This window comes from Callithrix jacchus, chromosome 4 (genome assembly GCF_049354715.1).
Source record: "Callithrix jacchus isolate 240 chromosome 4, calJac240_pri, whole genome shotgun sequence".
In the NCBI taxonomy this organism is placed as follows: domain Eukaryota; kingdom Metazoa; phylum Chordata; class Mammalia; order Primates; family Cebidae; genus Callithrix; species Callithrix jacchus.
Window position 1 is genome coordinate 75,627,552 of NC_133505.1, and position 23,081 is coordinate 75,650,632.

Here is a 23,081-nt window from a genome sequence, read left to right on the forward strand (position 1 = left end):
TGATCCATTTGCAATTAGTCTATTACATCATAAACTAATTATCTATAGACTGATCATTCTACATAGGCATTTGACCTACCGTATTTGAATTTTTCTTCATCTGCTTCTTTATCATTTGAACAAATATATCTAAAGGTATAATTTTTCCAATTTGTTCTTCATATGCTATTATCTGTTTCATTACTGAATGAAATAGAAATAGCAAGCCGTTCATCAACCATCATTAATTCATAGTTAATGTAAGCATGCATGTTTATAAATGTTTTCATAACATGGAAATATTTTCCAAATATGTTTTTGATTAGCTAACAAAAATGCTAATTTAGGCAATGTCATCTTTTGAAGTGAAATATATATTAATAATCTTTGCATACGTTTCTGTATATTTCATTTCATACTTCTATATTTATTATATATGACTCTCTAGGTCTCTGGTTTATGCAGAAATGGAAAAAATCAGGTTCGCTTTTGCAACTGACATGTCGAGATCACTCAGACCCTCGCCAAACTTTTTTATATAAGCTTAGTAACAAAGCAGGTAAGTGTATAATAACAGTTTGGAAAATATACGTGTGAAAACTTTTTTTAAAAATAAACATTTAGCAAATAAATTACCAACATGTCTTTCTAGTGATTAAAATAAAGTGTCAGTCTACTGTAATTTCCTAATAATGAAATGGCAAACTCAGAACTGAAACTAAGCAGTTGAAAGAGATTTCTTTAGTCTTTTTCACATGACTGTATTTCTCTTTCGTGAGCTACACAGCTATTTTAAATTGCCCTAGGAATTTCAGCATTTGTAAATCAGCGCCAGTTATGTTAGTCTCTATTTTTAAACCAGGTTTCTGCATGTCCTATCCTCACCTGTTCTAGCTGTCTCCCACCCCAATCCTCACCCCTTTTTATAAACTACCACATTTTCTACCTTCATATTAATGTTATGTTGTATTGTATTGTATTATATTATATTATATTATATTATATTATATTATATTATATTATATTATATGGCTAGCAAACATTTCTTAAAGTTTCAGAAAATAAACTGTTAATGATTAGTCTTTCTACAGTTCTCACTACTGGATGAATCTTACTACGTATTTCTTATTAACTAATTATTAAATATATTCCCCATCTTGCATATATATTCCAGACTTTTACAACCTAAAGTTGTCAACTGCTACTTTGCCATTTTTACTCTCTATAAATAACCTTACTTCTGACCTTATGATCTCCCTTGATTCATCCTCACACATCTTCCCAATATGTTTTTTCTAGTGTCCTTTGAAATCTTTGAGGGAAACAGACTGCCTTTGTCTTTAATTTCTTCAAAGAATGTTATCTCCACTTACTTCTGAAAGTGGAGATATAACTGAAACAGATTTTTTTCCCCTACCATACCCCAATGTCTTCATTCCCCCTGGATATAGAGTGGAGTTTGGCAAACTCTTTTTTTTAAAGGGCCAGATAGTAAATATTTTGGCTTTGCAAGCCGTACAGTCTCTTTTCAACTACTTAACAATTCCATTGTTGTATGAAAGCAGCCACAGAAAATACTGAAACAAATGAGCATGACTGTGTTTCAAACAAACTTTATTTATTAAAAACTAAAAACAGCAGTAGCCAAATCTCATAGGCCATTATCTTGCCAATACCTGCTATAGAAGCCTAGTTTCTCCTTTACTAAGTACCACCTAAAGTAAAGAAAATAGTACTCTTGCTTTCCATTTCTAATTGCAGTCATTGCTCTTCCATTGTCTTATAAATCCACTTTATTTGAGGCTTGTACCATCCAAGCTGTGCTACCATCTATTCTTTAATATAATGACCTCCTGGTTATCCCCGGATAAAAGACATTGACAAATGTTTGTAATGTGAATATGTTCGGGAAAAGATTCTCCCCTTGTATCTTAACATACTTAGTCCTGGAGTCATTTTTGGTAATTTGAGGAGTCAACCTTTAGATAATTCACTATGCATCAGAGTGCCTTTCTCAGCTCCAGTGTTCATCCATTCCACTCCATGTTGAACTCATACCCATGGCTACACTGTACTCCTGAAATTTCAGCCAACATTCCATTCTGTTGCTGTGATGTCTTATTCCTTCTTTTTCTCTCACTCCCTTCTTCTCATCTGCTTTTTAGACTCATTATGATTCTTACTACATTTTCTTAAGTCCACCCTGTCCTTCATAGTTTTACTCCCTTCCTGACTCAGTTCTCAGACTCTGTGGATTACTATTGTCATTCCCGTATTACTTTTGTCATCTGTGTATTAATCTTTGTTTTTCTATCTTCGTCATCTTGCAAATCTATACTACTGTTTTTATACCTAGCCTTTGAGCTCTTCCAAAAAAAGATACACAGACATACAGATTCGGCAGCACTGTAGGTTCATGGGGTCCCTATCTAGTTATCTCTACTTAGCTTCCTATCTATTTATTCCCTTAGACACTCTCCCAGAAATCTTCCCCTTTCCTCAAACTTCCAATTTTTACAGTCACTTTCACTACTTCCCCCTTTTCTTCACTTTTCTGGTTCCTGTCCGCACCACTCCACTGAAGCTTGCCAAACCAGTGATCTCTTTTCTTTTCTTTGAACATTAAGAAATTTAAGACTACTGAAAATTCCTTCTTGAAATACTTTTCTTTCTCCTATTTTGTGGCATCCACCTCTCCTGGTTTTCTTCCATCTTGGCTTTTTTCTGCTTCTTATGTGGCCTCCTTTTCTTTCCTTGCCCCTTTTTGTTCTTGTGTTTTAGCCTCTGTCTTCTGCTCTTCTCACTCTGTACATTCTTCATGGACAGCATGATTCCCTATCCATCTTTACCACTGGTAGCTCTCAAATATTAATATATAACTTGTCCTCTGTGTTGTGCTCTAGACTTCTACACCTAGAGGCCTACTGAGCATCTTCATGTAGATGTCTCATGGTTGCTTCAGATCTGGTGTTTTCGGACAGTGCATCTGTCCCCTCTGATTACTTCTCTCGATTCCACATCTACAGGAATGGCACCACCATCTGCCTAGCGAGAAACTTAGAAACTGTTCTTGACTCTGCTTTCTAATTTACACCCCATATCTACAGAATTACCAAGTTTTAAAACAGCCTTCTTAGTGGCTGATGGATGCTTCTTTTCTTCTTCTTTGCCACTGCCTTAGTTCAACCTTCATCACTTTTACTTAGATTATTGTTCAAACTGGTTACCTTGCCACCTGTATACCCCTTCTTCCCAATCTCACTTTCTTATTAGATGAAATGATCATCCAATGAGGCCATAGATTATATTGAGCATCTTATATCAAACCGTATTGGTCCCGTTTGAAAATCTTTCATGATGCTTTTTGGTGTTCACAGTGAGGTCTAGATTCCGTGGATAAGAACATCAAGCCTTCTATAATCTAGTCTCTGATTCTGTTTTGTTTTTATCCTATTCACACACACACACACACACACACACGTGCACACACACACACCCTTTGCTGTGGTCATGCTGTGGTTTTTTATTCTTTGCATTCTCTCATGTTTTTTGTATCACTCATTCCTCCTCATGTGTTTACCCATCTTTTCAGAATGAATTCACACACACGCACGCACATACACACACATACAGCCTTTGCTGTAGTCCTGCTATTCGTGGTTTTTATTCTTTGGAGTCTCTCATGTTTTTTATATCACCCATTCCTCCTCATCTGTTTACCCATCTTTTCAGAACTAATTCTGTTTATCTTCTAAAATTAAACCCTAATGCGACCTGCTATCAAAAGCTTTTCTTGATGCCCTATCTGATTTAATGCTCCTCTCCTCTCAGAGTACTCCCTATATACCTGTGGGGTTTTTTGAGACAGGGTCTCACTCTGTCACCGAGGCTGGAGTGCAGTGGCACGATCATAGCTCACTGCAGCCTTGAACTCTTGGGCTCAAGCAGTTCTCCCACTTCAGCCTGCTAAGTAGGTATCCCATATATACTTTTATGTCCCCAATCTTCAGGACTGATTTCATTAATGAATTTCAGTCCTCATTTGCCTGCCAGACATCTCAATTTACATATCAAAATAAGTATGTCTAAAACTGAACATACTGTCTGCTTTGGCCACTTCTCCTGTTGTCCTTTTTTTCTCTCAGTTACTTCTTTGAGATACCTTAAGGTCATCTTTAACTGACTTCACTTCTTTGCCTCTTCTGTCTCAAAATTTTTAATATTATCTCTGACCTTCCATAGCTTTATATATCAACCTTTAACCATATTCATTATAGTTTATCTCATGTCAGTTATTTTTCTGTCTTAATTTCCTTAAGTAGGATCTGTCATGACAACTCATTACCATTTCCCACATACACATTCAGTATGTATCTTAGCTCTTCTAGGGTACTTTCATTGAATTAACAAATGAATTGATGATATTTTTAATATTATTTTCAGTATTCAAAACAGTTCAGATATTATATAACAAGGTGTAAATCTAACCTATATATTCAGCAACCGGTAAGTTACTTGAATTTGTGAACTTCAGCTCTGGCCATTTAAATCTACATCTATTTTTATCCTCATTCCTGTCACCCCTGTCTTCCATTCTACTCTTGAAATATTTGATATTAATAAACTTAGTTACTGAAAATAGCACTTCTTTTGAGTCCTGTTTAGCTTTTGCAGGATTCGACCTTGAATGTTGTTCTTAATATGAGAAAGAGATTTGAGAATGATTATTGCATGTATTGTCTATTATTAGAATCAGTGAAAGGAAAATTATAGATTGGATTTTATGATTTTGTTTGTAATGATACAAAGCATCAATGGTAAGTTTCTTACAATATACAGAAATATGTACTTGAATGATAAAATTATAAGATATTTCTACAGAATCAAATATAGCATATGCTTCTCATGTGAGAAAAACAACATGAACTAGAACCATTGTGTGTAGCTGTCATACTATTGCTGCTAACAGGTTAGGAAATGTGTGAAAGGCAAAGCTGAACATAAATGTTTCTGAACCTAAAAGTCTGTGTCTTTATACATCATTATACAAAGTAAAATTTAATTAGAAGTAGTAATAGCAATGTAAGAATATCTAAACTGTAAAGAATATAACTGTAAATTGTTGCAATATAGATTCTGTAAGATTCAAGTCCATGGCCTTTCCACATTTCCATAGATATGTGTATTATTAAGTTTATAATTATTAACAGAAGTGAGTAGATCTTCTCTAGCTGAGTTGTTCTTAAGAATTAGTTCAATTTTTGTCCTTTAAATTATTAATTTATTATTTACCTTATAATACATGATCTCGTTATACTAGTCTAAAATTGTTAAGAAATAAATTCTGACATCACGCATAGGTATTAGTCATAGTTCAAACACTGACTAGGCTACCTAACTTAAATAAACTTACCTTATTGGTAAAATGAGAATAATAGTATCGCACAAGATTATCAAAATAATTAAATGAGATAATATGTGTAAAGTGATTCTGTAGGGTTCAAAACTTAATAAATGTTAAATGGTTAAAAAAATGAAGAAGTGAATTAAGTAAAATAATACTAGTATCATAGGCTGGGTGCAGTAGCTCACATCTGTAATCCCAGCACTTTGGGAGGCGGAGGCAGGTGAATTGCTTGGGTTTAGGAGTTTGGCAACATGGTGAAACCCCAACTCTACAGAAAATACAAAAATTAGCCAGGCATGTTCATGTGCACCTGTAATCCCAGGTACTCCAGAGGCTGAGGTACAAGAATTGCTTGAACTAGGGATGTGGAGGCTGCAGTGAGCCGATATCATACCACTATACTCCATGGGGGATACAAACAGACTTTGTCTCAAAAAATAATAACAAACAAAAAATGCCCACTGGTGCTGGGCATGGTGGCTCATGCCTCTAATCCCAGGACTTTTGGAGATTGAAGTGTGTAGATTGCATAAGGTCAGGCATTCAAGACCAGCCTGACCAACATGGTGAAACACTGTCCCTACTAAAAATACAAAATTTATCCAGGTGTGGTGGTGGGCGCCTGTAATCCCAGCTACTAGGGAGACTGAGGCAGGAGAATCACGTGAACCCAGGAAGCAGAGGATGCAGTGAGCTGAGATCATGCCATTGCACTCCAACCTGGGCAACAAGAGCAAAATTCTGTCTCAGAAAAAAACAAAAAGCATAACTAGTATTACAGATTACAGAAATTGACTTTTTACATAATATATATTTATTTTAGGAAATATTTTTTAATTGCATTTTAGGTTTTGGGGTACATGTGAAGAACATGCAAGATTGTTACATAGGTACACACATGGCAGTATGATTTGCTGCCTTCCTCTCCATCACCTCTATCTGGCATTTCTCCCCATGCTATCTCTCCTCAACTCCCCACCCCCCTCTGTCCCTCCCCCTTTTCCCAGTGTGTGATGCTTCCCTCCCTGTGTTCATGTGTTCTCATTGTTCAACACCTGCCTATGAGTGAGAACATGTGGTGTTTGATTTTCTGTTCTTATGTCAGTTTGCTGAGAATGATGGTTTCCAGTTTCATCCATGTCCCTACAAAGGACATGAACTCATCATTTTTGATGGCTGCATAATATTCTGTGGTATATATGTGCCACATTTTTCCTGTGCAGTCTATCATCAATGGGCATTTGGGTTGGTTCCAGGTCTTTGCTATTGTAAACAGTGCTGCAATGAACATTCATGTGCACGTGTCCTTATAGTAGAATGATTTATAATCCTTTGGATATATACCCAGTAATGGGATTGCTGGGTCAAATGGAATTTCTATTTCTAGGTCCTTGAGGAATCGCCACACTATCTTCCACAATGGTTGAATAATTTACTCTCTCACAGTGTAAAAGTGTTCCTGTTTCTCCACATCCAGCATCTGTCATCTCCAGATTTTTTAATGATCACCATTCTAATTGGCATGAGATGGTTCTCAATGTAGTTTTGATTTGCATTTCTCTAATGACCAGTGATGATGAGCATTTTTTCATATGTTTGTTGGCCTCATGTATGTCTTCTTTTGTAAAGTGTCTGTTCATATCCTTCGCCCACTTTTGAATGGGCTTGGTTTTTTTTTTCTTGTAAATCTGTTTTAGTTCTTTGTAGATTCTGGATATCAGCCCTTTGTCAGATAGGTAGATTGCAAAAATTTTTTCCCATTCTGTTGTTGCCGGTTCACTCTAATGATTGTTTCTTTTGCTGTACAAAAGCTGTGGAGTTTGATTAGGTCCCATTTGTCTATTTTGGCTTTTGTTGCCAATGCTTTTGGTGTTTGGGTCATGAAGTCTTTGCCTACGCCTATGTCCTGAATGGTTTTGCCTAGATTTTCTTCTAGGGTTTTTATGGTGTTCGGTCTTATGTTTAAGTCTTTAATCTATCTGGAGTTAATTTTAGTGTAAGGTGTCAGGAAGCGGTCCAGTTTCTGCTTTCTGCACATGGCTAGCCAGTTTTCCCAACACCATTTATTAAACAGGACTCCTTTCTCCATTGCTTGTTTTTGTCAGGTTTGTCAAAGATCAGATGGTTGTAGGTGTGTTGTGTTGCCTCCAAGGCCTCTGTTCCATTGGTCTATATCTCTGTTTTGGCACCAGTACAATGCTGCTTTGATTACTGTAGGCTTGTAATATAGTTTGAAGTCCAGTATTGTGATGCCTCCCACTTTGTTCTTTTTGCTTAGAATTGACTTGGCTATGCAGGCTCTCTTTTGGTTCCATATGAAGTTTAAGGTGCTTTTTTTCCAGTTCTGTGAAGAAGGTCATTGGTAGCTTGTTGGGGATAGCATTGAATCTGTAAATTACTTTGGCCATTTTCACGATATTGATTCTTCCTAACCGTCAACATGGAATGTTTCTCCATCTGTTTGTGTCCTCTCTTATTTCGTTGAGCAGTGGTTTGTAGCTCTCCTTGAAGAGGTCCTTTACGTTCCCTGTTAGTTGTATTCCTAGGTATTTTATTCTCTTTGTAGCAATTGTGAATGGCAATTTATTCTTGATTTGGCTCTCTTTATGTCTGTTATTGGTGTGTAGGAATGCTTGTGATTTTTGCACATTGATTTTTTTATCCCGAGACTTTGCTGAAGTTGCTCATCAGTTTCAGGAGATTTTTGGCTGAAACAATGGGGTCTTCTAGATTTACAATCATGTCGTCTGCAAATAGAAACAGTTTGACTTCCTCCTTTCCTATTTGAATACACTTTATTTCTTTTCCTTTTGTGATTGCTCTGGCTAGAACTTTCAATACTATATTGATTAGGAGTGGTGAGAGAGGGCATCGATGTCTAGTGCCAGTTTTCAAAGGGAATGCTTCCAGTTTTTGCCCATTCAGTATGATATTGGCTGTTGGTTTGTCATAAATAGCTTTGATTATTTTGAGATACATTCCGTCAATGAGGCTTTGTGTACGTGTCCTTGCATGTGAGATGGGTTTCCTGGATACAGCACACCAATGGGTTTTGGCTTTTTATCCAATTTGCCAGTCTTTGTCTTTTGACTGAGGCATTTAGCCCATTTACATTTAGGGTTAATATTGTTATGTGTGAATTTGATACTGCCATTTTGATGCTAGCTGGCTCTTTTGCCCATTAGTTGATGCCGTTTCTTCATTGTTTGGATGCTCTGTGCCATTTCATATGTTTTTGGAGTGGCTGGTACTGGTTGTTCCTTTCTACGTTTAGTGCCTTTTTCAGGAGATCTTGTAAAGCAGGCCTGGTAGCAATGAAATCTCTGAGTTCTTGCTTGTTCGTAAAGGATTTTATTTTTCCTTCACTTATGAAGCTTAGTTTGGCTGGATATGAAATTCTGGGTTGAAATTTCTTTTCTTTAAGGATGTTGAATATTGGCCCCCACTCTCTTCTGGCTTGCAGGGTTTCTCCCGAGAGATCTGCTGTGAGTCTGATGGGCTTCCCTTTGTGGGTAACCGGACCTTTCTCTCTGGCTGTCCTTCGCATTTTCTCCTACATTTCAACCCTGGTGAATCTGACGATTATGTGCCTTGGGGTTGCTCCTCTTGGTTGGGGAATATCTTTGTGGTGTTCTATGTATTTCCTGGACTTAGTTTCTTTGCATTGGGTTAGAACATGTTCTTTTAGCTCACAGAAGTTTCTTATTGCCTACCTTCTGAAGCCTGATTCTGTCAATTCATCATACTCATTCTCCATCCAGTCTTGTTCCCTTGCTGGTGAGGAGTTGTGGTCCCTCATAGGAGGAGAGGCATTCTGGTTTCAAGTGCTTTCTTTTTTTTTGCGCTGGTTTTCTCCCATCTTTGTGGATTTATCCACCTGTCGTCTTTGTAGTTTTTGACTTTCCAATTGGGTCTCTGAGTGAACATCCAGTTTGTTGACGATGAAGTTACTTATTTCTGTTTCTTAGTTTTTCTTCTAATTGTCAGTCTCCTCTGCTGTAGGACTGCTGAGGTCCACTCCAGGCCCTGCTTGCCTGGGGATCACCTGCAGCGGCTACAGAACTGTAAGGGTTGCTGCCAGTTTCTTCTTTCACTATCTTTGTCCCAGAAGGATACCCGCCAGATGTCAGTTTGAGCTCTCCTTTTTGAGGTGACTCGTTGGATATACACAGGTCAGGGAGCTGCTTGAGGAGACAGGCTGTCCTATATAGGAGCTCAAGTGCTGAGCTGTGATCTCCATTGTTCATTCAGAGCTGCTGCACAGGTACGTTTCAGTCTGCTGCAGCAGAACTCATAAACCCCACTTTTTTTTTCCCAGGTGCTCTGTCCTGGGGAGTTAGGGCTTTATTTATGAGTTTCTGTTGTGCTGCTGCCTTTTTCAGGGCTGCCCTGCCCAGCAATGAAGCAGCCTAGTCACTGTCTGCCTGCAGAGGCTTTGCTGAGCTGCTGTGGGCTCCACCCAGCTGCTGTGTGAACTTCCCTGTGGTCCTGTTTATACGGTTGTAGTTAGAACTGCCTCGGCAATGGTGGTCCACCTCTATAATGGCAGACTCTCTCTGTAATGGCGGGCTGCCTCAGCAATGGCGAACTACCTCCGTAGTGGTGGACTGTCTCGGGAATGGTGGACGCCCCGCCCCCACAGAGCTGGACCATCCCAGATTCAGCTGTGCTTGCTGTGAAACTCTCAATCCAGAGCATTTCTGATTGCTGTTTTTTTTGTGGGGGTGAGACCAGTGAGCCTGATTACCAGGCTCCCTGCCTCAGAGCCCTTTTTTTTTTTTTTTTTTAGTTGAACCGTTGACTCTGTCTCCCAGGTGTTCCAGTCACCTGTTGATAAGGCGCCGCGCGCCGGGATCCGTGTGATTTCCCATGCGGAAGCCCAATGTGCTGGCTGAAACAGCCGTGCGGAGATTCTTGGGACTTTTTTGCCCAGGAATCTTCTGCCTAGCTCCCTGTTTCAATCCCCTTTTTTATCAGTTGAATGGGTGACTCTGTGTCCCAAGAGCTCCAGTCACCAGCTAAAATGGTGCCTGGACCTGTGTATTTTGTAGGGAGAACTGCCGCATTGCGGCGCCAGCAAAACAGCCATGCCAGTGGAAACAGCTGCACCGGCCAAAACAGCCACCCCGGCCAAAACAGCTGTGCTGGCGACCTGTAGGGATCCTCTGGTCTGTGGGCAATAAAAATCCATCTGGAAATGCAATGTCCACTCACCCTCAGCACTTTCGCTGGGAGCTGCAATCTTGAGCTGCTCCTAATTGGCCATCTTGGAACCTCTCAGGAAATTTTTTTAACAGAACTTTTATCTAAATGCTGATATCAGCTATAGAAATTATTTTAATGACTTAAAATTGTTTTTATGTTTTAAGATTTCTGTTTGTACTTGTGAGTTTATTAGTTTACACCTGAATTGAATTAATATCCCTTTTGGAAAAAAAACATTAAAGAGTACTGTTTTCTGGCTGGGTGCGGTGGCTCATGCCTGTAATCCCAGCACTTTGAGAGGCTGAGGTGGGTGGATCACCTGAAGTCGGAAGTTTGAGATCAGTCTGGCCAACATGGTGAAACCCTGTCTCTACCAAAAATACAAAAAAATTAGGCAGGTGTGGTGGGGCCGACCTGTAATCCCAGCTACTCAGCAGACTGAGGCAGGAGAATGGCTTGAACCCAGGAGTTGGAGGCTACAGTGAGCCGAGATGCCACTATACTCCAAACTGGGAGACAGAGCAAGACTCTGTCTCAAAAAGAAAAAGAGTACTATTTTTTAATATTGTGACAAATGCATTGGTTAATACTAAAATATTGGAAAAACAGCTAATATACATCTAACATTTACCATGTTCTAGATACAATTTAAACACATAGACATATTAGCTTAATTTAACCCTCTGGGGTAGGAATATTGTCCCCATTTTGCAGATGAGGACACTGAAGCACAGATAGATTGAATGATTTGCCTAAGGTCACTTAACTTTATGGAAAGCTAGTAAGCATTTGTGCATGGTTCACACTGCATCATGTTCAACCAATAATGTACATTTTCAAGAACTTAAGAAGCTACTTCTAATTGCACTTTTAAATAACAAGTATTTCAATTTATTTTAAAATTCTAATGTTGTAGAGGTTGAAACAGTTCTCTATTTCATGTGGGGTGTTTGAGTTTTTTGGGAGGTTTTGAGAGGCCATCATCTAGTGAATTGTAAGAAATTAGTAGTTCATCCCTAGAAAGTTGCTATTCCTTTATATTACATATAATTACTTTTTTCACAAAATAGAATATATAGGTTCACATCAAACAAGTTAAATAAAACAGGAAAACATAGAACAAAGGAAAAGCGTATTTAACCAATATGCTATTCTGAAGTGTTTTAAAACAATAAAAAGTGATCATTTCTTTTTTATATTTTATTATTCTAAAGCTACATTCTTAGATGCTCTGGTTTGATTATTGCTTCAGTTTCTTCTGAACAGCGAATTTTCCATTCTTTTGAAAAAGCCTAAAATTACTTGTCTAAATCAAAATCCAGCCTTTTTCTCTTTTGCCTTTTTTATTTAAGCAAGGCCTCCTCTGTAGGTCTTCCTTTTGAAACAGTATTTTTCTGTGCAACATATTATTAGTTAATAGCTTTCCTTTATTGAAAGCTGTTCATTATTTTAAAATGAAGAAAGCTTTTTAAAACCTTAATTTGTAAAACAGTTGATAAATACTATAATTTTTAGAAAAATCATAAATTTATTGGGTGAGAAATTACCTTTTTGTGAACACAGTAGAACTGGTAAAGTGTTATAGAACCATCTATGTTGATTAAGGAATTACAGTGATAAATATTCATTAAATTTTTATAGCAACTTTTGACAAAACCTGTGGTATTCTTCAGATTGGTAATAGAATATGTAAATAATTTGCAGATGGCATACAAGCATCTCAGCATTGAATAGCAGGGGAAAGAAAGATGAAGGAGCTAGAGCAATGTAGAAAGTAAAATAAATGTATAATATGTTGACACTAGATGACACCAGTGTTGAAGTGGTCGAGTTACATTACTAAAGCAGAGAGAGGAATCATGGGTACTCTGGCATTCTGTAATAAGGACTCAAAATAGCCAAATAAGAATCTATTCATTGTTGGAATTTCAAAAACAAAATATCCTTATTTTAAGATCTTCCTTACAAACACCTGCTTAGAGTCTTTTTACCAGCTGTTGAATTCTGACAAATAAAGTATAACAATTAAAGAAAGCTCCTGCTCTCCTACTGTGGCACGAAGTACTCTTTGTATCCAGAAGACTACAGAGGGATTTAATCATAGGTGTCACTTTTGATTGTAAATAATATGTATATTTTGTTCCTGAAAGTGTGGGAAAGAACCAGCATCAGCTAACATTATTTTAGGAAGAAAATTCATTCAAATTTATTTAAAATGAGTAAAAAGAATAGTTTAATATTGTTTAGAATATGTTAGTTTTAAAAGCACAGAGTTTTCTTAGCTTCAGCACTGCTGACATTCTGGGCTGGCGAATTCTGTTTTCAGGGGTTGTCATGAACACTGCAGCATGCTTGGCAGCATCTCTGGCCTCTGCCCACTAGATGCCGGTAGTACACACACCTTTCTACCCTCAGCGGTGACAACCAAAAATAATCTTCAGATGCTGCAGAATATGCCTTGGGGGAAAAATCACCAGTTTAGAACCACTGCTCTTGCCAGTTCCAGAGGGTAAACACCAAATGACTCAATGTGAGTTTCATTAAAACTCTGAAGTGTTAGAACAAATGAGTAGCCAGAAGAATTGGAAAGACTTAAGATTATGAAGATGAAAGTTGCAATTAAGGTGTTCATATACCAATCATGTTATTATATAGTCCAGAGCAATATGGAGGATTTATTTTAATCTTTTTCTTGGTAAAATGTAGCAACATAATTACAGATTTTTCTGGTTAAACCATGTCATCCTATAAATGGGGAAATCATATCACTTTCCGAAATTAAAGGTAACATTCAACAAATAATTATGCACTTCAGGGGCTCAGTGAAGTATTAACCCACAACCTAGTTAACTAGGTTGTCTTTGAAAAGTTAAAATCAAGGTAAGTGTAGAAAAGACGAACCTAGAATATTAGCTCCCAAAATAAAGACTTCAAACATTTTTGTTGTCTGAACTTAATTCAGATGAAGTACTACCATAACTCCTACCAGCACTGCCACTCTAGAGTCAGCATTGCTTTCACTTTGAGTTTCTGCCTTCTGTACCCAACACTGCTAGACAAGAAATTTAAACCAAAAGATTCAAAAAGGGCCATAATATATTTAACTAACTTGGTTCTTTGCTAATATAAAAAGCAAACCTGTGCAAAAGCACAATATTAGTAGTAATAACATTTGTTGAATGACTAGAAAACTGATTACCAAGTTTAAAATGCATTTTTAAAGTATAGTACTGATGTAAGAGTCACATTTAGAAGTATAACATAGTATATTTAATCAGTATTAGAATTTTTAAATTTATTTTATGATCATGAAATCTTAGAGTGAATGGGTATCTTTCAAGTCCTCTGAATAATCTTTACTGATTTTGCCTACTTCCACTGGTCTGTATGAACATGAGGAGCCGTAGACACTTCTTCCAGGAATCTCAGTCTAAATCAGTAATTTCTAACCTTAGTGTTGTTTTTCTGGAGAAGTACATCAGAATCTCTATAAAGAGCTATTTTGAAAAATGTCTTTAATATAATTTTATTGAGAAAAATATACCTTTTACTCTTACAAATACAGAAATAAAGCTTTTAAAAATCTTGATCAGTGGGAAATGTGTGAGGAAGTTTTAATGATCATGTAATTTGGCAAATATATAATTAATTCATAGAGCACACATCTGGAGGTGGTGACATGTAATATTGTTTATGCTTGAGTGTTATAATGTGTACTTCTAATAATAGTAACATAACCCAACAGAGAAAAAAAAATGAGCAAAAGAGAAAAGAGGTCAGCCGAGGTGGCTCACACCTGTAATCACAGCACTTTGGGAGGCTGAGATGGGCAGATCATGAGGTCAGGAGATCATCCTGGCCAACATGATGAAACCTTGTCTCTACTAGAAATGTAAAAATTAGCTGGGCATAGTGGTTCACCCCTGTAATCCCAACTATTCAGGAGGCTGAGACAGGAGAATTGCTTGAACCTGGGAGGCGGAGATTTCAGTGAGCCTAGATTGTGCCGCTGCACTCCAGCCTGGCGACAGAGCGAGACCCCATCTCAAAAAAGAGAAAGAGAGAGAGGGAGAGAGAAAAAGGCGGTTACCAAAAACTAAAATTAAAATAAAAACATATATATGGAAGGCCAATAAACAATAAGTTAATCATTTTTGTCATTAGGTTGGTAAAATGTAAAAGATGCTATATAGGATTGATGAGTGTGTGAAACAGAAACCTTCATATATTAATAATGGAAGGGGAAATTTTATTATCTTTTTGGAAAGTACATTTGTCAGAATTTTAAGAATTTATTCAACAATTTCCTTCAGGGGTTTTTCCTACAGAAATCTCACACAATTAGGTTTAGGCTATTCATTGCAGTGCTCTACTGTTTTATGTCCCCTCCCCTCTGAAGTGGAATGGATATAAATGTCCTTCACTAGGGAAACAGGAGACGTAGTAAACATTAATCCTGGTAATTCCATGTAATAGTAAAAAAAATGAGGTAAATATATTTGTAGAAGCATGAAAAGCTGTCCCCAAAATATTAAGTGGAAAAAAAGATAAAATAGTATAACTAACTACTATAATCCCAGTTACATTTTTAAAATGAAAAATTATGTGCATACCAAGAAAGGAATTTGTAACAAAATACAGATATGCCTTGGACATACTGTGGATTTGGTTTCAGATCACCATAAAAAAAAGGTGAGTCACATGAATTTTTTTGGTTTCCCAGAGCATATAAAAGTTATGTTTACACTATACTGTAGTCAGAATGTGCCATAGCATTATATTTTAAAAAAATTATGCATACTTTAATTTAAAAATACTTTATTGTTAAAAATGCTTATGATTGTCTGAGCCTTCAGCTAGTCATAATATTTTTACCAATCAGGGTAGTGGTTGCTGAAGATTAAAGTGGCTATGGCAATTTCTTAAATTACAATGACAGTGAAGTTTGCTGCATTAATTGACTCTTTTCACAAAAGGTATCTCAGTAGCATGTGCTGCTGTTTGATAGCATTTTACCTGTAGTAGAACTTCTTTCAAAATTAGAGTCAGTCCTCAAACCCTGCCACCGCTTTTTCAACTATGTTTATGTAATATTCTAAATCTTTTGTTGTTATTTCAACAATGTTTATAGCATCTTCACCGCAAGTAGATTCCATCTCAAGAAGCAACTTTCTCTTTTCGTCAGTAACAAGCAACTTTTCATCTATTCAAGTTTGATCATGAGATTGCAGCAATTCAGTCACATCTTCAGGTTCTAATTCTAATTCTAGTTCTCTTGCTACTTCCACCACATCTGTAGTTATTTTCTCTACTCAAGTCTTGACTCCCACAAAGTTATCCATGAAGGTTGGAATTAGCCTCTTCCAAATTTGTTTATGTAGACATTTTGACCTCCTCCCATAAATCATGAATGTTCTTAATGGCACTTACAATGGTGAATTTTTTCCAAAAGGTTTTCATTTTACTTTGCTCAGCTCCATCAGAGGAATCACTACCTATGGCAGTTATCACCTTACAAAATGTATTTCTAAAGTAATAAGACTTGAAAGTCAAAATAATCATGGATCACATGGGTTGCAGAATAGATTGTGTTAGCAGACATGGAAACATCATTAATCTCCTTGTATATCTTCATGAGAGGTCTTGGTTGAATAGGTGCATTGTTAATAAGCAGTAATATTTGGAAAGGCATCTTTTTTTCTGAGTTGTAGGTCTCAACTGTGGGCTTAAAATACCCAGTAACCCATGCTGTAAATAGCTGTGCTGTAATCCAGGCTTTGTTGTTCCATTAATAGAATACAGACAGAGTAGACTTTGTATAATTCTTAAGGGCTCCTGGATTTTAGGAATGATGAGTATTGGTTTCAAGGTCCCAGCTGCATTAACCCCTAAAAAGGAGTCAGCCTGCCCTTTGAAGCCAGGCATTGGTGCCTCTCTAGCTATACAGTCATGGATGGCATCTTCTTTCAATAGAAGGCAGTATTGTCAACATTGGAAATCTGTTTTTTAGTGTAGCCTCTTCATATACCTTAGCTAGATCTTCCAGATAATTTGCTGCAGCTTCTTTATCAGCACTTGCTGCCTCACCTTCCACTTTTATTTTACAGAGACAACATCTTTCCTTCAATTTCTGCTAGCTTCCAACTATTTTCTGCAGCTTCCTCACTTTTCCCAGCCTTGAGAGAATTGAGTTAGGGTCCTGCTCTGGAGTAAGCTTTGGCTAAGGGAATGTTGCAGCAGGTTTGATTTTTTTATCCATGCCATCGAGACTTTCTCCCTATCAGCAGTAAAGCTGTTTTGCTTTCTCTTCATTTGGGTATTCACTGGAGTAGCCCTTTTAATTTCCTTCAAGAACTTTTCCTTTGCATTCACATCTTGACTAACTCTTTAGTACATGAAGCCTGGTTTTCAGCCTGTCTTGGCTTTTGACATGCCTTCTTCACTAAGCTTAATCATTTCCAGCTTTTAATTTAAAGTAAGAAACAGAGCCAGACATGGTGGCTCACACGCCTGTAATCCCAGAACTTTGCAAGGCCAAGTCTGGAGATCATTGAAGCCTAGGAGTTTGAGATCAGCCTGGGAAACACAGTGAGATCATATTTCTACAAAAAAATAACAAAAAATTACCCCATGTATTGTCACATGACCTGTCGTTTCAGCTACCTGGGAGGTTGAGGTAGGAGGATCCCTTGAGCCCAGGAGATAAGAGGCTGCAGTGAGTCATGATTACACCCTTGAAGTGTAGCCTGGGTCAGAGTGAATCCCTGTCTCAAAAAATAAAAATAGTTAATATGAGAGACATGTGACTTTTCCTTTCACTTGAACATTTAGAGGCCATTGTGGGGTTATTGATAGGCCCAGTTTCCATATAGTTGTGTCTCAGGGACTAGAGAGGCCCAAAAGGAGAGAGAGAGATACGGGCAATGGTCAGTTGGTGGAGCAGTCAGAGTACAGTCCATAAGTTCACCCTCATATGGGCATGGTTCATGGCATTGCAAAACAATTTCAATAGTAACATTAAAGATGACTGATCACAGATTACCATAACAGATACAAGAATAATGAAAAAGTCTGAAATACTGTAAGAATTACCAAAATATGACACAGAGACACAGAGTACGTACTGTTGGAAAAATCGTGCCAGTGGATTTGCTCAACACAGGGTTGATCCACCCACCTCGGCCTCCCAAAGTTCTGGGATTACAGATGTGAGCCACCGCACCCAGCCCATTTTTTTTCTTTTAAAGATGGGAATGTTATGGTTTTTGTGAACCTATAAGCCATACAAAAGGGAAAATTGATGATGCAAGAGACAACTACTAGAGTCAGGTTCTTAAATAGGAGAGATTAGGACCGAGTATGACATGAAAGGGCTGGCCTTAGGTGGGAGAATGGTCACTTGGTCAATAGGAACAAGAGTGAAGGTAGAACATAACGGTACAGGTGTGATAGGTGGGTGGGTGTGGGAAGTTCTTTTAATTTCTTTTTAATTCTTTTTATTCTTCTTTATTCTCAATGAAATAGGAAGTAGATCATAAGCTAAGAGTGAAGAAAGTAGAAGACACTGGCAGTTTGAGGAAAAACTGTCATTTAGGAAAGTATAAAAATGTGCAGAGTTGAGCAAGGCTTCCATAGACTGGGCAGCACACAGCTCTGTCTGAAGTGGTAGTCTGTGGACTAGTTCATGTAGACCTGATATGAATGGCACCCCAGGAGTTGTGCAATATGGTAGTCCTTTATAAAAACATAAATGTATACGTCTTTGAGAAATGAAAAAGCCAATTGTGCTAATGTTATGTGACTGGTTTCATGGAGCTAGGGATCAAATTTTAGTGGTGTCATTCCCAGATTCAAAAAGTACAGTGCCTAAAACAACTTGGATACAAATGAAGTGGTTTTCACATTTTTGGCTTGTTTACATCTTAAAAGAATTTTGAAAACCTTTATATCTCTATGCTTTTAGGATGACACCTAAAGAAAATGTTCTGTATATTTAAATAATTGCAAATAATATGTTTTCTGGCATATTGAGCAGTATATATGTACTTTAGTTATATTTCCCTTTTTTTTTTTTTTTTTGGAAACAGAGTTTTGCCCTGTCACCCAGGCTGGAGTCCAGTGGCATGATCCCACATCATTGCAACCACCACCTCCCAGGTTCAGGCAGTTCTCCTGCCTCAGCTTCTGGTGTAGCTGGGACTACAGGCACATGCCACTGCACCTGGCTTTAGTTTTTGTATTTTTAGTAGACACAGTGTCTCACCACATTGGCCAGGCTGGTCTCTAATTCCTGATCTCAGGTGATCCACCCACCTCAGCCTCCCAAAGTGCTAAGATTATAGGTATGAGCCACTGTGCTCGGCCATTAATTGTATTTTCATAAAATATAAAGTCTCAGCTCATTCTATTGGAGTTACAGATTTAGCTCATCCAAATTATGGGAAACGTGTGCCATAAAATCCAATTGGCAAAGCCATTTCTCACTGTCAAACAGTCAAGTCAAACTGATTTTTGACAGAAAAAGTTAGACTTTATATTTTGTTTGGGTTTCCAGAGACTCATACCCTAGGGCCATATATCTTAAGATCTGAAATAGACTGGAGAAATAATATCTTTCTCTTATAAAGTGGGGAAAAGGCAAGTCACTTTTAGAAAAGAGCTCATCTGGAGGTTGGGATCTGGAAATCAATTGTCTTTTTTTATTTTTAGAGACAAGGTCTTGCTGTCACCTGGGCTGGAGTGCAGTGCTACAGCCATAGCTCACTGTACCTCCTGGGCTTGAGCAATGCTCCCAACTCAGCCTCCTGAGTAACTAAGACTACAGTCACGAAGTACTACACCTGGCTAATTATCATATTTTTTGTAGAGACAGGGTCTCATTTTGTTGCCCAGGCTGGTCTCAAACTCCTGGGCTCAGGCAGTTTTCCCCCATCCACCTCCCAAAGTTCTGAGATTACAGGCGTGAGCCACCTTGCCCAGTCTGGAAATGAGTTTTCTTAAAGCTGTACACACCTATCTACACTGTAGAGAGTCTTAGATGACTCCAGGGATAAATATGTGAATACCTGTGCTCTAGGACACAGATGATTCCCAAAGTAGCAGTGATAATGTTGAAGATACTGATGTCAAATTGTGTCATGAGATGTGAGAATGAAGGGGGAAAAATAATTTTTTTTTATATTTTATACAATATTATTTTAAACCTGTTCAATTGACTTCTATAGACATTTGATTATTTCATATTTCCCCTTATGATTATACACATTTAAAATGCCATCTCCCCCAAAAAAGTGGTAGAGTCTCACTAGGAAAAAAGACGGATGGCATTATTTTTGGCATAGATACTATCAGATAGCCATACTTGGCTGTGTGTGAATCCATAGTCTTCTCAAGATTAAGATCCTTAGGTCAGACACGGTGGTTCATTCCTGTAATCCCAGCTCTTTGAGAGGCCGAGGCGGGTGGATCACTTTGAAGCCAGGAGTTCCAGACCAGCCTGGCCAACATGGTAAACCCTGTCTTCACTTAAAATACAAAAGTTAGCCAGGTGTGGTGGCCCACCCCTGTAATTCCAGCTACTGAAGAGGCTGAAGCGTGAGAATCACTTGAATCCGGGAGGCAGAGGTTGCAGTGAGCCAAGATTGCGCCACTGCGCTCCAGCCTGGGCAACAGAGTGAGACTCTGCCTCAAAAAAAAAAAAAAAGATCCTTGAGTTTCATGGGAGAAAGGAAAAGTCTACAAAGGCCTCAATAGTTCCCATAATTGGCCTGTCTCCAAAAATCTGAATGGCATTAGGCATACAGTACCAAAATTTTACTGGAACATTCTAAGACAAAATTTCATGTACTACACACCCACATTATAACATATTACCATTATTAATTTGTGTCATATTTAACAATTACATACTTTTTTACTTACTAGTTCAAGCCAAATAGTAAAATTAGAACATTACTAGTACTGAAGAGGTCAAGAACATGGTTTTAGTACTTAAATGAGTTAATTTGCAGAATATCTCAACATCCTAACCCCCAAATTCACCTAGTTTACTAAAAATAAAAATAGAGGGACCTGATAAAAATCTGTGGATGAATCACAAAACCTGTTATTATTACTGAAAAATAAAAGCTTATGTCCTTCTGACATCATACAATCCCAGCACTTTGAGAGGCTTAGGTGGGCAAATCACGAGGTCAGGAGCTCAAGCCTGACAAATATGGTGAAACCCCATCTCTACTGAAAGTACAAAAATTAGCCAGGTGTGGTGGCGGGCGCCTGTAGTCCCAGCTACTCGGGAGCTGAGGCAGGAGAATTACTTGAATTGGGAGGCAAAAGTTACAGTGAGCCAAGATTGTACCACTGCACTCCAGCCTAGGTGAAAAAGCAAGGCTACATCTCAAAGAAAAAAAATTAAAAAAAGAAAACACAAGTCATATTAAGCAATTGTAATGAATGAAAGTAAAAGCTTTAAATGATTTCCTGTGGGGTGTTTTGTTTGTTTTAATGAGAGAATATAATTTCGTTTCTTTTGAGATAGTCCCAAATATTGATGAATACCTTTTAGAAGATAAGAATGTCATGAAATACTTTCAATAGAACATTAGTCCACATATTCTTTTTCCCCCTCATCTCCACACCACTGAGCAATGGTGCTTGCTCCCAGTGCAAACCAAGCACTGGGATCAGCACCAAGACTGCATAACAGTCAAGTGGGTTTTTTGTAGAGAACATACTGAAATTTGGAGAAAAGATTCATCAAGTATTGAAAAAGTCAGAAACTCAGTACTGCTAAGGAAATTTATTTTTTGGTTACTTAATATGGTACTAATAACTTGTTTTAAATCTGGTTAACCACTGCATTATAATTTATTCTATTCACAGGGCTTCATTATTTCAAAAATGTTGTCCTAGTGGGATCGCTACAGGATCGATACGTTCCTTATCACTCTGCCCGCATTGAAATGTGTAAAACAGCTTTAAAGGACAAACAATCAGGTAATGCAATGAAAGTATTTCAAAGAGTTACAGCTGTTAATGAGCTCTTTCCGAAATTTTTCTTGTGGTCACTTTTTCTCCTGTCACGCTTCTCTTTCCTGTTACTTCCTTTCCACCCACTTACATTAACAGCTATCCTTCTTCCATTTTTCTTCCTTTCTTCTCACCTGCCACGTGAACTGTCTTGACCAATGAAGTAGTTCTTTCATCTGATTACAAATGTCTCTCCATTTTGCTGCCTCAAAAGTAGTTCATACTTTGATTTTTTCTGAATTATTAGGATCAACAATTGTTTTCATCACTGTCACATGTTCTGCTGTATCTCACTTTTATGCAAAGGTGGCAGCAAGGATTTGTCCCTCTTTACTAACAGTAAAGGATAAAGACTTTATTTGTTCTTCTGCTATTTGTGAATAACAAATTTAAATTCTAGCTATTTGGAGCCAGAAGGAGACTTGGGTCCTGTTTGTTCATTTTATAACTAAGGACCATAGATACTAAGTGGCTTAGCCAAAGTCAGTTAATTACAGGCTTAGGTCAATAACCTGGGTCTCCTACCTCTCTCAATATTGCCTCAGTTCTGGTTTTGGAATGAGGCTGATTTTAAATTCTTAATCCTTTATTTTTCTATGTTGTGGCAGTGAACAACTCCTTAAGGCAAGAACCCTTTTAAGCACATTTTTATTGGCAGTGCCTAACATGGTGCCTGGTACTTTGTGAGTATTCTGTTCACTTAACAAATGTTTATTATACATTTGTGACATCAGAATAACCTTTTCTTAACTTCTGTTCTAGCAAAGGCTAGAGTCCACCTAAGGAAAAAATTCAGAAGAGGCTTAACCTTCAGATAAATGTCCTTTGTTTTAACAGTGAGGTTCCATGCCATTGTGGGGCAGGGGAAATCAAACAATGAAGACATGTTTGGACTTCTTCCTGTATTAACATATTTTTAAAATAGCTTGGAACCGCAAATCCAACCTGACTCACAATGCAAATTAAGAGGAGAGGTGGGAGTAAAAAGTTTTTTGATGAGTATGTATTATATCGTTCTTTCTCTTAAACACCTCTTTTCTACATCTGATTATGCTTCTGTGTACTCTTCCTTTCTTGTCATTCCTCAGGCAGCATCCTTCCTGTCCTCTGAAATTTAATATTTACCTCTCTAAAGTTCACAGGTTCCATGGACACCGTTAATACACATTTATTAGTGATATAGTAGTAAATAAGCATTATAAACAATGTTTTCCCCTTATAAGGCAGTTTATACATTTATGTGGATATATTCTAATCTTTACCTTTTATGTGCTTAGTATGACCTCAATAAATCCATTGTAAGAATTAGCAAAACATAGGCTAGGCACAGTGGCTAATGCCTGTAATCCCAGCACTTTGGGAGGCTGAGACGGGAGGATCACTTTAGTCCAGGAGTCTGAGACTAGCCTAGGCAACATAGCAAGACCCCATGTCTACCAAAAATAAAAAATAAGCTAGGCTA

The 23,081-nt window shown here is 37.7% G+C and overlaps 1 protein-coding gene across 14 annotated transcripts in view; it reads left to right on the forward strand.

Moving 5' to 3' along the window:
• Positions 1 to 23,081, forward strand: part of FAM135A (family with sequence similarity 135 member A) — a 144,035-nt gene that overhangs the window by 118,202 nt on the left and 2,752 nt on the right. For 10 of the 14 annotated variants that reach the window (XM_008994639.5, XM_008994644.5, XM_008994642.5 and 7 more), the window contains 2 exons: positions 428 to 538; positions 21,473 to 21,586. In XM_008994639.5, the coding sequence (XP_008992887.2) occupies positions 428 to 538; positions 21,473 to 21,586 (225 nt within the window). The remainder of the gene's footprint in view (positions 1 to 427; positions 539 to 21,472; positions 21,587 to 23,081) is intronic. The other 4 variants (XM_035296043.3, XM_078369501.1, XM_078369499.1 and 1 more) reach the window with 1 other exon arrangement.